The 15,797-nt window shown below is 45.0% G+C and overlaps 1 protein-coding gene across 4 annotated transcripts in view; it reads right to left on the bottom strand.

Moving 5' to 3' along the window:
* The window catches only part of grm8a (glutamate receptor, metabotropic 8a), a 166,640-nt gene that overhangs the window by 31,488 nt on the left and 119,355 nt on the right, over window positions 1–15,797 (bottom strand). For all 4 annotated transcript variants that reach the window (XM_048267684.1, XM_048267683.1, XM_048267686.1 and 1 more), the window contains one exon: window positions 6,759–6,959. In XM_048267684.1, the coding sequence (XP_048123641.1) occupies window positions 6,759–6,959 (201 nt within the window). The remainder of the gene's footprint in view (window positions 1–6,758; window positions 6,960–15,797) is intronic.

Genomic DNA, 15,797 nt, shown 5'->3' with positions numbered 1-15,797 from the left:
AAGAGCCTTTTTTACGGGGGGGAGGGGACTTCATAGCTTTCACTCAAACACACACACACACACACACACACACACACACCTGCAGAGTGGAAAGTCACTACAGTTAATGGTTCCACGGAGTGCACCTTCAAAATGGAACTCTCCGGAAGGTCAAGCAGAGCTGGAAATGGCCGTAGTCTCCTGCATTATTAGTAATAGCGTTATTGCATGGAGCGGATTTAGCTGCCATCGAGAATGAGGGAGGGTGATGTTGACCTCATGTAGTCATATGTGTATAGCAATGATTATACCTTACTCTTCTACCTCTGATACATGGGGGTTTGGTATGAATGGTTTTTTTTCCCCCTTAGGAAACGTAATGGCACAGATTAAAGGAGTTGATGCCCTATGGCTATAATGACACAGATTCTACATGGGAGAAAAGTAAGGGGTGCAAATCTGGATTAGCCTGAAAAGCCGAACTTAGCCCTGACCACAAAATTTGAGGAAGTCCGGTCTGCTACCCTGGAAAAGTTCTCGCAAGAACACAATTTGAATTGTCTCTGCGAGACACTCTGGCAGTGAGTAATGATGCACGTTACTTTTGCCACTCCATGGGGAGCCAATCACATCGGTGTATCTGATATAGGCGGGCCAGAGGCAAGCTAAACAGATGACAGTCGTAGTGTTATCCAATTGCGTCAAAGTCCGGAATCAGTCAGTAAACCTTGGTCGTATTGTGTTATCCAATTGAGTGCAGTGAGATTTTCAAATGCACGCTTGGTGCCACCCCTCGAGTTGGCCCATTACATTATTCGTGGCCAAACCCTTAACCTTTCTAGATTACCAGGGTCTGGAATCTCCAGGCTATTGATTGTATGCTAAATGAATAAATATGAATGTAAATAGTGATGATGACATGTTGAAAAAAAATTGTCTGCAATCTCCAGGCTACCGGTCTGTTCTTGTTCTATAGACCCTTTCAACAAGGTAAACAAAAACAATGCTTGAACATTCTATTTGGGCCCCAATCTACTTCCTCTGCATTAAGATAACATATGGAATGTTAAAAATAAGTCTTGTGGGGCCAACTATGATGCTGATAATCGAACTCTCTTGAAAGGGACCATTGACAAGCCTCTATGAAAACTTGAGAATTGTGCAGACCAATCGAATCGTCCGGGCGGGCTTTATACAATGATAGACAGATGAGCAAAGATTGACGTGACCTGAGCTCGCTTCGTTTACAATAATTTGTTTACAGTGAAAAGCTTGTCGCTAGAGAGACTACACGTTTACGTCACTATAGTGTCTGTTGTACAAGATATTGCCAGTGCAGTAACTTAAAAAAAAAACAGAAAAGCATATGAGTCGAGAAGAATGATGTTCTGACTGTTTTCAGCAGGATTCACGCCTTCACAGTAAGCTATTTTGTTTCTTTGATTGGTTAGGTTTATTCAATTGTGTGCAGAGGCATTTCACCCCCTGTGTCGGTTAAAACATGCCCCATAATCACATCCCAATGCTTCCAGACTCAAATTCTGAATAGAATTTTGAGTATGGCTACGTCAGGCTAAATCTGAATAGCTCCTTATATGAGAATAATTGATCAATTTGTAATTTTATATAACATTCTAAATAATATTGACCTATATCTATAATTTAGAATGCTCTATGGCAATGACGTCATTTTTCTTCTTTTCATTTATTTTATAGGTTCACAGACATCCTCTTTTATAGGAATCTGTTGCTATTTTCTTTCTACAGTCTACAGTATCAGTTTTTTTCTCAATCTTTCTCTATCTGTCTTGCTGTGTGAGAGATCTGCATTGCACCAGTCTATTGTTTGCCTATGTGTGTGTGTGTGTGTGTGTGTGTGTGTGTGTGTGAGTATGCCTGAGGAGCCAGGCCTGTGTGCATAGGTATGTGTGCATAGGTGTGTATTTGTGTGTGTGTGTGTGTGTGTGTGTGTGTGTGTGTGTGTGTGTGTGTGTACAGTATGTGTGTGTGTGTGTGTATGTGTGTATATGTGTGTGTGTGTGTGTGTGTGTGTGTGTGTGTGTGTGTGTGTGTGTGTGTGTGTGCATGTGTCCATCAGCAGCAGTTTCTACTTGGCTCGGCTGAGTGGGTCGATGGGGGCAGCGTGCCGGGGTCGGGCCCAGGTGGGCCAGCTCACGCTGCTGAGAAAGGTTAGATCCGCACGACGGACGGTCCGCCCAGTGGGGCACGGTTCTCCAGGAAGAGGGCCCGGATCGTTACGGAACACCCTGACCCCGGACGCTGTTTTCCCAGGATGCTCCAGAGGCCAGGGCCAAATTAAGAGAAACGCAGGAGGCTCTCTCTTGTCTCCGTCAAGACAAGCTCCCAATTGATTTTTGAAAACTCATCAGCAAGAGCATCAAGAGAGTCCTTTTTGGCCAGTCTGCTATTCTATAAGGGCATATTTGATCGGTACAGATCCATGCCACTGGCATACATCCATTTAAACACCACACACACACATACACACATACACAAAGAGAGTGGCATGCATCCATAGACTCATCCACTTAAACACAACACACACACACACACACACACACACACACACACACACACACACACACACACACACACACACACAAACACACAAAGAGAATGAGTTCAATGTTTCCCCTTTTTGGTTGCTGGCAGGCAGAACTGTATTAATAAGCAGACAGATCCTGTGCTTTTTTCCAGGCTACAGAAGGGCAGCTGGGGACCAACAACTTTTCAGCCGAACTTTTCTCTCTTTCCTGTCTGTCTCTCTCTCTTTCCTGTCTGTCTCTGTCTCTCTCTCTCTTTCCTGTCTGTCTCTGTCTCTCTTTTTTTCTTTCTGCCGCTCCCAAGCACGAGGCGAAGAGCAGGCCTGCAGCCATATTGAACACACGGCGAATCACAAATCCAGCCGAGCTGTTTTCTTGTTTTGTTTTATGGCGATCAAGTTAAAGCCACCAGGCCAAAATCGATAGAAACATAACGTGCAGTCTATTACGTGGTCGTCGCAGAGACATTACACCTGGAAGGGAATCACTAAGGCTTTAAAAGCATAAGCACCATCAATTAAAAGGATAGCTCCACAGGATGACACTGCTTATTCTCACCAAAGTGTATTACTTTACTTGAGTCTCTATTCCTGTGCCTGCAAATTGCAATACTACAATGGTTCTCCTCATCCTTTTCTATTTCTCTCTCTCTCTCCCTCTCCCTCTCTGTCTGTCTGTCCATCTCTCTGTCTGCCTGACACTCTCTTCCAGCCATCACTGACACCAAATCAAAACAAGTCAAAACATTGTGATGCTCCCACCATCTGACAAGACAAAGTTTTCAAAGTCATGAGTCCATGAAGTGTAAGCACGCAATTGCCCTAATTGCCTTTCACTAATGGCTACACTGACATATGCAGCACCCCTTCTTTTCCATCCAGCAACACAGCATAGATAGAGAGTCTATTTGTTGAAAAAGACAAAGAAAAAACCAACAACAACCATGTCTCCTGCTCCATGAGGGGAAAAAATGAATACATGAATTAATGTGTTTTTAATAGTCTGGCATGCCACATCTTCCTTCTCCGAGACAGACGTAATCGCTCAATGGCAATTATGCAAATCACAGAACTCCGAGGCAAATATAAGCAGCCAATAATAAATGAGCAGACTGAAGCATCAATTAAATAAATAAACGAGGGGCAAGGAGTAACGTGGAGCTAATAATGAAATGAAAATGCCTTGTGTGGTTTCAGAGAGACCAAAATAAATGGTTCCCCGTCATCAAAACCTTGGGGGAGACTGAGGAATGGCTACCCTTTATTCTTGAAAGTCTTACAAAACAAAATAAATGTCAAAACAAAAACAGAATATGAAAGGAATCTGCTGTTAGAGGTTCCTCCAGGTGAGCGCACCACACAAAGCACATGTAGAAAGCTACTAGAAAGGACTACAAAGTATGTTGGTTTTTACCTTAGTATTGTTTGATGTACCCCCTACACACACACACACACCTACATGACTTTTAGCACTTTTACATCCCTCTCCCTATGCTACAGACCTTTATTTTCTTATTTCATCACACGTCAAAACACACACACACACACACACACACACACACACACACACACACACACACACACATATCTGACTTTCTCCAACTTTTGCACATCTCCATAGAACTTTTTATTTATTATTTTTGATTTCTTGATATCTACCCATGTCCTTGATTGCCTAGCCTTTCTGCCCCCCCCCCCCACCCCCATCCCCAACACACACACACAAAACACACATCATCACTGTCATCACCTCACATACATACAGTACACTGCTTGCTACAGTAAGCCTCCTCTACATACTTGCCGCACACTGCTTTATCCCCTACATACACAGCACATTGTCTTCAGGATCTTCTCCAACACACATCCTCTACATACTTACAGCACACTGCCCCCACCTACCCACACACACACTACACACACACACACACACAGTCACTGCTCCACTCCCTCCTCCCACACACACACATCTTCACTGTCATCACCCACATACATCATACATACAGTACTCTGCTTGCAATAGTAAGTCCCTTCACCATACTTGCAGTACACCCCCTCTCCCTACATACATACAGCACATTATTTCATCAGGAAGCTTCTCCAACACACATCCCCAACATACTTACAGCACACTGCCCCCCCTCCCCAATACACAGCACATTGTCTCATGAGGAAGCTTCTCCAACACACATATTGCACACTGCCCTCTCCCCAGCAGTTGGGTTAGCCCTTGAGCCGTGGATCTGCCCAAGGTTTCTTCCTTGGTAAGGGAGTTTTTCCTGCCCTGTTGCTCTTGGGTGCCCTTGTTGGTGCCCCCCCAATCCCAATCCTCCCCACCTTAATCTACTAAACCCCTTCTACTGCACTTTTTACCCCATAAATGCACAAATAGGCTGACACCAGACATAATTTCACTGCATTTCTTACATCCAGTAACTATATGCATGTGACAATAAACTTCCTGTTATCCTTGTATCCTTGTATCCTTGTATTTTGAAGGGCTGGTTTGCTACTTTAAAATTCCAGTGAGGTGACCGGCACCAACAACAAGTTCTCAATCAGTTTAAATGGACCAAGCCATTCAGAATGTACTGTGCCATTTGCCTCCATCTACTCCCAAATGTGTGCAATTTTGTTTTATATTATACTACGAAATATCATATGATGCAAAAGTACTGACTATTTGGGGAAAGATTTCAAGAACTACCACTGCTTGGTCCTTGCCAAAAACACTCTAGAACGCCTACAGCAACCGTACCACTCTTGGGTCCTAGTGCCCACGGGGTTCATGTCCGACCCGGGTCAGTTCCCAATCCCACCCCATCTCTCTCTCCCACTCGCTTCTCATTAATCTCTCACTATCCTGTCACAATAAAGGCAAAAGAGCCCCAAAACATACACTTCAAAATAGATAAATAAATAACTTCGATATAATGTGGCTGACTGTGACTGAAATGTATTTTCGTCATACCTGAAACATGCAGAATTCAACCGTTTGTTACAATATTGAGCGTCTCGACAAATAAATGTAAGGGTATAAGAGTAAGTGGATAAGGCTAAATGGACTGGTCTATTTGTAAACAGTCAGGTCAATGGTGTTGTTTGTGTGGGCACACAGACACACAGTAATTGTGTGTATTTAGCTGGGTGGAGGTCAACGTGAGGTTATGGTATAATGCCATAAAGGTTTTACCTTCCCAGGAAATACAACTGGAAGTTACCTAACAGCTAAATAACAAGAACAACTCAGCTAAGTAATGTAATGTTTGACACATCACATAATAAGCAATATTGACCTGGCAGTGAATGTTTTTAAGGATAGCTGACATCCTGAAGCTTAATAGATAAATGGCATGGCTTTTACTGACTCACACGTCCATTCTTAAAGTAACAACACCATTCTTAAAGTGACTTCATATTTCCGATGCTGTAGTAGATAATTGTCTCTGGTGATGAAGTTGCATAAACACAACACTCTGCCTTATTGGACTATATGCCACTTTATTCAGTTAGTAAAATACATGGATAGGTGTCCATAGTGCATGACTAATTAGATGTTGGGGCAGTTTGATGGATGCAGCACCATATTAAAGAACAGGGAAAAACATCATTAATCAAATTGGCATTGTATTTACTGAAAGTAAATCCACACAGGACCTGTTGTAGAATCACTGTTGCATTAAATGTGACCCCACAGGAAAAGGCAGTGAGGTAATAGATTGCAAGAAATAGAAATACACACACACACACACACACACACACACACACACACACACACACACACACATACTAAAACACAAAAATAAATAGATAATGACACGTATAAGTCACTCTGAGGACATATCGCTCTGCCAAGGCCAATTGCACCCAACTGTATCTAGAAATGTTAACAAATGTGAAAAATAATTGGTGGATCCACCCTGTCCAAAATTTTAATGGGTTATTCCTTGGCCCATGCAACACCCCTCCACTAAGCACACACACACACACACAAAAACAGTCATACCCTGCCTGGACTACTCAGATATATATGCTATCACACAAATCCTCTGACGCATTCCCGCATACATAAAGCAAACAGTGACACCAAGTCGATGCCCTTCGGACGCTGACGAATGCCATTCAGCAGGCGTGCGTGTGTGTGTTTGGGTGTTCAGTGCGCAGTGACTGTGCTTGTGGCACGGTGACCGCTGCCCCACCACCGGTGGTGACTCACCGTTAAAGTTGACGGCGCGGATGTAGCCCAGGAGCTCCTTGCCGTTGATGCTACTCATGCGAGGGCAGAGGCCAGGGTAGCCGAAGCACAGGTCCTTGTGCATGCGGTGGAGGGCGTGGGCCATGGCGTAGACAGCGTCCATCACAAACTGGACCTTGCCCTCCTGCTCGTAGGTGGAGTCCCGGCCCACTTTCTCCAAACCTGTGCAGGAGAGGACAAACAAAGTCTGATGGTGAGGACGGATGGATGTGCTTGGTGAGACTTTTACTTTTTTACCTTTTCTTTTTTTTTGTTTTTGTTTTGTTTGTTTGTTTTTTTTTCTTCTTTTTCATAGTGTTGTTCTTTTTCTTGCCATCTGGTCCACTAGGGACTTGGCAATCCAGAATGCTAATTTTAGTGATTTCTCTCCACTGACTGAGCACTCAAGAATGCACACATATGCAGAGACAAACACATGCACACATGGACAGACAGACACACACACACACACACACACACACAATCAAGACACACACACACACAGACTCAAGACACGCCAGGAGGTTGACGATTCCCTTCAGAATGTGGAGCTGTTTGGAATGGAGCCAGGCAGCATGTAGCCGTTCATTAGCTTAATTAGCTAATCAGACCATTGAACATCCCCAATGCTGATGCCATGTGGAGCAGACAGTCCCTACGGCCGCTTATCCGTTAGTGTTTAAGTTAACACACGTCAGCAAGAACACCACGACAGAGAAGAAAAAAAAAACAGTATCCCCTTAAATTCCTCTTTCCCTCTCTCTCTGCCCCCCCATCTCTCTCTCTCTCTCTCTCTCTCTATCTCTCTGCCCCCTCTCTCTATCTCTCTCTCTCTCTCTCTCTCTCTCTCTCCCCATCATCTCTCTCTCTCTCTCTCTCTATCTCTCTCATCATCTCTCTCTCTCTCTCTCTTCTCTCATGCTCTCCCCATCTCTCTCTCTATCTCTCTCTGCCCCCCATCTCTCTCTCTCTCTCTATCTCTCTCAGACAGCCATCATGGTCATGTTTTCACTGTCCATCATTCTCATCGTAGGCCGATGAAAAGGTCCAACCCGCACGCAAATTACTCCGGCCACCATCTGAGCTCAGGCAAGCCGAGCCCCTACGCAACCTTCAAGGCAACAATAGATAAATAAAAACATGCCGCGACACGCTGAATTAACAGTACCTGCAAGGCTTTAATCAATACGAGTGTCAGTGCAGAATTAATAGGCTCCGGTAAATGAAATTCAATTCAGTTTTATGGCGGGGGGTTGCCAGGCTCAGTGCAGCGCAGCGTGGCATGGGCCCCCGTATGAAAGTGATGCATTTGTTCCACCGAAAAGGAGACTGATTACTCGCCTCCTCCCCGGTGATGGATAAGACCCAGGGTGGGGTTGGGAGGTGTGGGGGTGGGGGTAGTTGGGGAAAGGGGGAAGAGGGAAGGGGGTAGACATGGGGGCTGGACTCAGGGAAAACAGGGAAACCAGTGCAGAGTCAACGTGATTTGTAATCTGCCTCGCTGCCGTCACATCTTTAGCCCGACCCATGTTTCAAAGGTTAGCCAGGCGCTGACGACAGGGTTGTTTTGAGGTGGGATGGAGTGGGAGGGGAATGTGTGTGTGTGTGTGTGTGTATGTTTGTGTACCTGTGTGTGTGTATGTGTGTGTGTGTGTGTGTGTATGTGTGTGTGTGTGTGTGTGTGTGTGTGTGTGTGTGTGTGTGTGAGAACAACTGGACACCACCACCACACAAAATTTGTCAGGTACACAAAGCACCCCCCAAAAAAAAAAAAAAGGTAAAAATACTGTCTGCCAAAGACTGTCAGCTGCCTTTGATTCAGGCATCCATGTAATCATCTCCCACAAGCCAGAAGACTTGAGCTGATTGGGTTTATCTAGCGCCCGTCCCAGAGCAGGCGTAAAGCTTAATGGAGCACTGGAAAAGCTGCTGAGCCACTGCTCCCCCTTCGCCAGCTGACGGCAGCGCATTCCCAGACGGCAACGGCGGCGGCGGACGAGTGTTTGGGCGTCCGAAGAAAGCGAGCGAGAGAGAGAGAAGTGGAGCTGTTTGTACGCCTATTTCTTTACATTGCATCATTTGTTTTATTCCTACCTTCTGGTTGGCAGAGATACGTTCGTGTGTGTGTGTGTGTGTGTGTGTGTGTGTGTGTGTGTGTGTGTGTGTGTTAATCCCACACTAGTGCCAGTTCTCTCAGCTCTGTGATTCTTTCTGCAGAAGTACACAGCCCCCTCCCCTCCCCAGCACACCACACTTTCAACCCCAGACGGAAGGGAACTGTCATGTCTCCCCGTCTGATCACGGTGACTGATAGCATTCACAGCGTGACGGTGGTGCTGTCGAGACTGCTTTGGCATCCCTCTCTTCTCTCTCTGCCCCCTCCTTCATCCTTTCATTTCCTCTCTTCTGTTTGTGAGTCTGACTATCTTTTTGTTCGTCTCGCACGTTTCTATACAGAATATCCTCACGCTCATTCTCTGTGTGTTTTAATAATCTCTGGGAACACAGGCAGACAAGGTGCGCCGAGTGTTTGCTCAGTTCATTTGGTGGCTGTGTCACTCTCCGTGGAGGAGGCCGATATTACTTCGGCAAACCTGGGGCAATTAGATGTCTGTTAAAACAGGTTTGAGGGATCAGAGAGACTCCCCAGAGTTTAACTGCCATGCACCGAATCACAGACCGACAGTGGGGGAGAGAGTGAGAGAGAGAGAGAGAGAGAGAGAGAGAGAGAGAGAGAGAGAGAGAGAGAGAGGTAGGAAGGAGGAAATGAGATAAAGAGTGAGAGAATGGGAGAAACAGAGAGAGAGAGAGTAGGAGGGAAAATTAGATAGAGTGAGAGAATGAGAGAGAGAGGAGGGGGGAAAGAAGAGAAGAAAAAAGAGAAGAGAGATTGACAAAATGAGATAGGGGAGAGGGAGAGAAAAAGAAGATGTAAACAGAAAGAGAGAGACAGAGGGATAGAGTGAGAGAGACAGAGTGATAGAGTGAGAGAGAGAGTGAGTGAGTGAGAGACCAGAGACCAGTAGGTGCTCTAAATAGCCAAACAAAAGCAATTAATTGGTTATCTGCGGCCAATCACGGCTGATGTCTTCATGACTGATCACGGCGGCGGCATACGTGGCAGACGTGACTGACACACACGCCGCTCATGATGCCCTGTGTGTGTGTGTGTGTGTGTGTGTGTGTGTGTGTGTGTGTGGCCGTGGGAGTGGAGGGGTGGTCTGTTTTCATGCTACAGGCAGATTGTTTCCAGTGTTATCTGTGACTGAGACTAAAAGACAGCATGTGTGTGTGTGTGTGTGTATTAGTGTGTGTGTGTGTGTGGGGCATTCTGGCTTATTGAGTGATTGATGACAATTCAGCTGACAGACAGCTTAATGATTCGTACAAGCGTCTCAATTAAATGTCAATTAAAGAGCAAATTGAATCACCCCCCTTCCCTCCTCCTCCTCCACTGACGACCCCATCGCGCTTTCGCTGGCTGATAAACAGAGGGACGCCATTTTCGTTTAAAGATGTAAATTAGATGAATTACTGCACAATTAAAAGAGAAATGTCTTTGCGGTTATAATTTTGCACATGGGAATTCGGGAAACAGAGAATCAGAGCACACGCTTGCTGACGGATGGACGCGCACACACACACACACACACACACACACACACACACACACGCATGCCTTCGCTCCAGATGGCGGGAGATACATTCAAATTAGCACATTAACTCATTAACATGTCCCTAATTTGTCACTAATGCTGACCGACCGTGTACCAACTGGCACACAGGGAGGGAAGGGACGTAGAAGCAGGGGCTTTGGCCATTGAGAGCATGGTGGGGAAATCACAAATCAATCGGCTCTGCATGACCCTGGGGGGCAGCAACAGGTGAGAGGGCATTTGACCCCCCCACTGCAGAGGGGGAGAGGAGGTAGAGATAGCCCCACACTGGCAGTCTTCATAGGGATGTGGTGTTTAAGGCTGCATAGCTGGGTCATTCCCAATGCCATCATCACCACCATGAAACGCAAGGCTGGATAAACTATAATGAATCCAAACATGTTTGGATTTGCTGTTTATTATAATTTTCTAGTGACTAGACTGAGACATTGTGTACTTGATGTCTGGGAAAGATGCTTGAAAAGGCTAAGCTGCATGACAACACAAAATGTTGAAAATAATACAACACTGTCATTCAAATATGTAAATCTACTGTACATATTAAATTGTGAATAATTAAAATATTGTTTTTATGTATGATTTTTACTGAATAACACAATAGTTTAACCATTCATATTGAAATAAAAAAAAGAAAATGATGAAGTACTTTGAATCTGCTTTTACATTCCAGTTACTAAGCAACAGTCAAAACAGCCTCATAAAAATAGCAATTCATTTTAATTTCCACATTTAATTTCAATTCTGATTGTTTCTACTTGGCATAAAGATAAATGTCTATTGATTTCCTGCATCTTCAAATAAGAAGAATTAAGATATTTACGGTACAGTGATCTTTTTACTTGTCAAACATAGGCAGAGAGGAGCTAATTTCTTCAGATATCAGACTCGAGTTCCTTAAAGGAGCAGCCCTTGATTAAAACCTATTAGAAATTCAATTCACTGCTCCTCATGTTTCTCAAGTTAGATCTCCAGATGTCCAGAGAGTGTGCTCAAAACACTCAGCAGTGTCTGTGCACAGTGCTGGCTCATTAATTAAAAAACAAAGACAGAGTTTGAACTGCACACAATCACGTTTAACTCTGTTGCTTCAGGACCACAGAGGTAGTTATGTATTCGATTGCCTGTTGAGTTCAAATACTGCAGCAAGACCAGAGACCCCACCTTTAAAGCAACACCAACGAGTTTTTTATACCTTAAAATAATGTTTCCAAAATCGCTTCAGTGGTTCATCAACTCCTCAGAAACAGGGTGAATGGCAATTCCTATGCCAGCTTCAAGGCCCTATATCGGCTATAACTGCACTATGTAAGTTTGCCAGATCGGGTAGCGGATCTGTAGTTCAATGGAATGAGACATAAGAAACTACAAATTTGACTTGCATCTGATGTCGCAATACATCGTACTTTTATAAGTCATGGAAAATAGTCTACCCTGTCTGTGGACATCGTTATTTGGAAAGCCGGTGCTGGATAAACAAATAGCGTGCGTGCAACAGAGGGAAAGTTCTTTGGTGTTGCTTTAACACACCTGTAAAAACCTGGCAAAAGAATTTTCTCAATACTGCTAATAAAAGCTACTGTCAATCATCAGGCTTACATTAGTTGGTTACACTTTACTTGACAGCATCAGCTTGACAGCATCAGCATCAGCTGCATCAGCACACTGTCATGAACATTTCATAAACAAGTCATAATTTTTATGACATAACGCTTCTGTTATTAAGTGACATTCGGTTTTTGTCATAACAAGTTAGGATTAGGGTTAGGGTTAGGGTTAGGGTTAGAGTTCGTGTGTCATGACAGTATCATGTGTTTATAACAGTGTCATGTCACTCTTATGTCGATACTGTCAAGTAAAGTGTTACCCATTAGTTTAGTTTTGTTTAGATTTAGAGTGGATTTGAGCTGGGTTGTGATGTAGCGTGTAGAGACTGTATTCAGATCCGGTGTCTATGTGTTTACTGTGACGCCTGTGAAGTTATTTCTTCAATTAGTTCCCTGCTCCTTGGCTGAATAAATGAACTAAAGCATCTCCTGGCACCCTTTTTTTTTCCACGCACGACACGAAATTTATGGCGCAATCTGCCAAAACAGAAATGACTGATCAATAACTCAGACTTGCAAATGAGCAGCGAGACTGCCAGCGTATATATGTGTGCTGGCAAGATGACTTTGGAAGCCATGCCTGGAATAATATCAATATTTGTCTTTTGTCTATGTCGCTCCACGCAGTGTTTTTTTTTTGTCTTCTTGCTGCCACTTCTTGGCTGTCTGTGCTTGGCTGATTGTGAATGTACACTATTTGCTTTTCCTGGGAGTGGAGGGGTGGTGGGGTGGTGGAAAAATTAAGTCAGCCTGGCAAGCAGTCACCATTTGTTACAATAAAGTTTTGAGTCATGAGAAGGGGAAGGAATTCAGACAATGCCCCCATGACAAGCATTCTGAGGCCTGTCATGTTACAACTTTCTGAGGAGCCTTCTAAAAGCTGCCGCTGGACACACCTGCTGCAACTTGTCGTGGCGAAATTGCTCTGTGTCAAAGAAAGGTGTGTGTGGGGGGGAGGGGGCAAAGAGAGGTGTGTGTGTGTGGGGGGTGCAGCAGAGAAAAAAGAAAACAGCACATATCAAGAGGTGCTGACAGTCACTTTAAATGTCCTGTCAAAAGTTTCACCTCTCTCTCTCTCTCTCTCTCTCTCTCTCACTCTCGCTCTTCCACACTGAGGCCTGTCAGACACCCACCGGGCGAGAAGTCGAGGACTTGAGGCCAGCCTCGCTTCGCTTGGTCCAGCTGAGCCACTGGGAGAGCAGGCCAAACTTTTTTCTGACTTCAGTCACAGTATTTGTCCGTCCAGGGTGTGCTACCCCCAAACCTCTCAAGCCATCTCGCTCCATTGTGTACTGTACCACCAGCCCACTCCACCTGGGGGTGTTGTCCGTGGGTTTCTGTCATTCTCGTAAAGTGGCCGGGGAGAGTGGGAGCACAGTGTGGCGAAGCACGGCAAGCGCGGCGGCGGTGATGGCGTAGGAGGCAGGAAGCAGAAAAACAGGTGAGCGTGGCCACCTGAGACGTGGCCTATTGTTAAAAATAAGACGGAGCGTGAAATCGCATCAAGAGGTGAGTGCCATTCCCGCTGTCCCCCGGGGGAAGGGTTGGTGGTGGGGTGGCGGGTGGCGAGGGGGGTCTTACAGCAGGGGGCACTGCCGCTACTCCTCAGAAAGCCCACATGTGCCTGTGACACCAATCTAACAGGTCTGCTCCTATGATGGGTAGGGAGAGGGAACTAAAATACAAATGGCTATGCGGCCTTCACCCACTCATCTATACACACACACACACACACACACACACACACACAAACACACACACACACACACACACAAACAGACACACACACACACACACACACACACACACACACAAATTCCTGTCACCCACTCAATGCGCAAGCCTACACAAATGCCACAAATCTGTTCACATAAACTTAGGCCCACACCCACGCTTGCAAACAGGTACACACACACACACACACAAACACACACATGCATGCACACACACACACAGACACACACACACACACACACACACACACACACACACACACACACACAGACACACAAACACACAAACACACACATACACACATATAAAGCAATGTCAATGTGCTGGTGTAAGCAGCAACAACCCAATGTGAGGCAGGGGTCTTAATTAAGGCTGGTTCCAGGTAATGAGTTATTACAATGCAAATGGACAACAGTTCACCTGGAAAGAATGAGTTCTCTTCCTTCATTCTCTCTCTACCTCTCTCTCTCATACTCATTGTAACACTCTTTCTCTCTTTCTATTTCTTTCTGTCTTTCTTTCTTTCTTTCTTTCTTTCTTTCTTTCCCTCTCACATTCATCCTCTCTGTGTTTCTCTCATGGATCAGTTCTGTTAAGGGAGGAAGAGGTGTGTCATCTGTGGATAAACCGGTTGCATGGCTGAGTTCTTCACCCATCAACCCCTTACAGTGGTGGTGTCAACCTATGGTGCTGGTTGATGGTGCGAAGTTGAGCCATAAACCTGCTCGTGTGCATACGTACGTGTGTGTGTGTGTGCCTGTGTGTGTGTTTGTGTGTGTGTGTGTGTGTGTGTGTGTATGTGGTGGGGGGAGGTGTCTCGTTCGACATAATCAATGCAGTGAAAGCTTCTCAAACAAGGAAGAGTAAAGAGGTAGTGAGCCAAGAAATTAGATTTTCATTTCACTCTCACGCCCGTCATTCTCTCTCTCTCTCTCTCTCTCTCTCTCCCTCCCTCTCTCTCTCTTTCTCAAGACAAGTATGTAAAGAGATGCCAGAGTCACCCGCGGAGCCATATGGCACACTGCCAGGAAGCTTGTTTCTACTCTCAGAGGAAAGCCCCTCTCAAATCAATAAACCTGACAGAACTTCCCTCGAAATACTCCAGGGGAGGCACAAACCCTCTGCAACGCCTATAGAGTTTCATTCCACACTGCACTTTCCTGTTCGATATCTCCTGTTCACCTGCCTATAGGCAGAGATGCCCGGTTTTTATAGAAAAAAAAAGAGATCTGAGGAGCCCATTTCCATGCCTGATTCTGACTGTATAAGTCAGTCAGGGGGCTTAATAGCAAACAAAACAGGCCAAAACCAGCTGGTAAAACTGTGTTCCATGTTTAACGCTGTTTCACTGAACTGCGACTAAATAAAAACTGCTGCTTTGCAACTTCCGAGTTTATCGGTTGATTACAACAGCTACTACAGAGTTTTAATGCGCTTTGAGGGAGAAGCAATAATCAAGTCGCTCGCATCAAATAAAAAAACGATTTTATTTGTCGCCAGCCTTTTGTAGTGGAGGTACCACTGCCCTCGTTCTATCTGGGACGAGCTCGAACTCCAGACTCTCATCACTGTGAGAGTGGCTTGATGACCTGCTATGGATTTCTTCCCCTTATGAAACTCGCAAGATGGCTGAAGGAAACCAAACCCTTGGCTTGAGACGTACGCTTTGATGTGTTTTTTTATAGACAACTACAGTAGTTTTATCAACACTAAATTAATTTCGCAGCTGTACGGTCATGTGACGGACAAACACACCTGCCATTCCTGATACCCGCCGAGGTTAAGCACTAGGTAGACATTCTGCACAAACTAACAGAAAATATAATGGAAAATAAAGTCAACTAAAGCCTCAAGCACCTGCTACCTTGCTAGCAAGCTTTTAGTGTCAGCTGTGCTGTTGTTGGTTTTTGCATGCCTTGTAGGCAGTTAGCGCCTTAATTTTGGATCACAACAAGCCGCAACAAGAATGTGATGTAACGTCTAGTGGTGGAGACTTCCGTCGCAGC

This window comes from Alosa alosa, chromosome 17 (genome assembly GCF_017589495.1).
Source record: "Alosa alosa isolate M-15738 ecotype Scorff River chromosome 17, AALO_Geno_1.1, whole genome shotgun sequence".
NCBI lineage: Eukaryota > Metazoa > Chordata > Actinopteri > Clupeiformes > Clupeidae > Alosa > Alosa alosa.
This window is presented reverse-complemented; position numbering and strand designations above follow the sequence as displayed.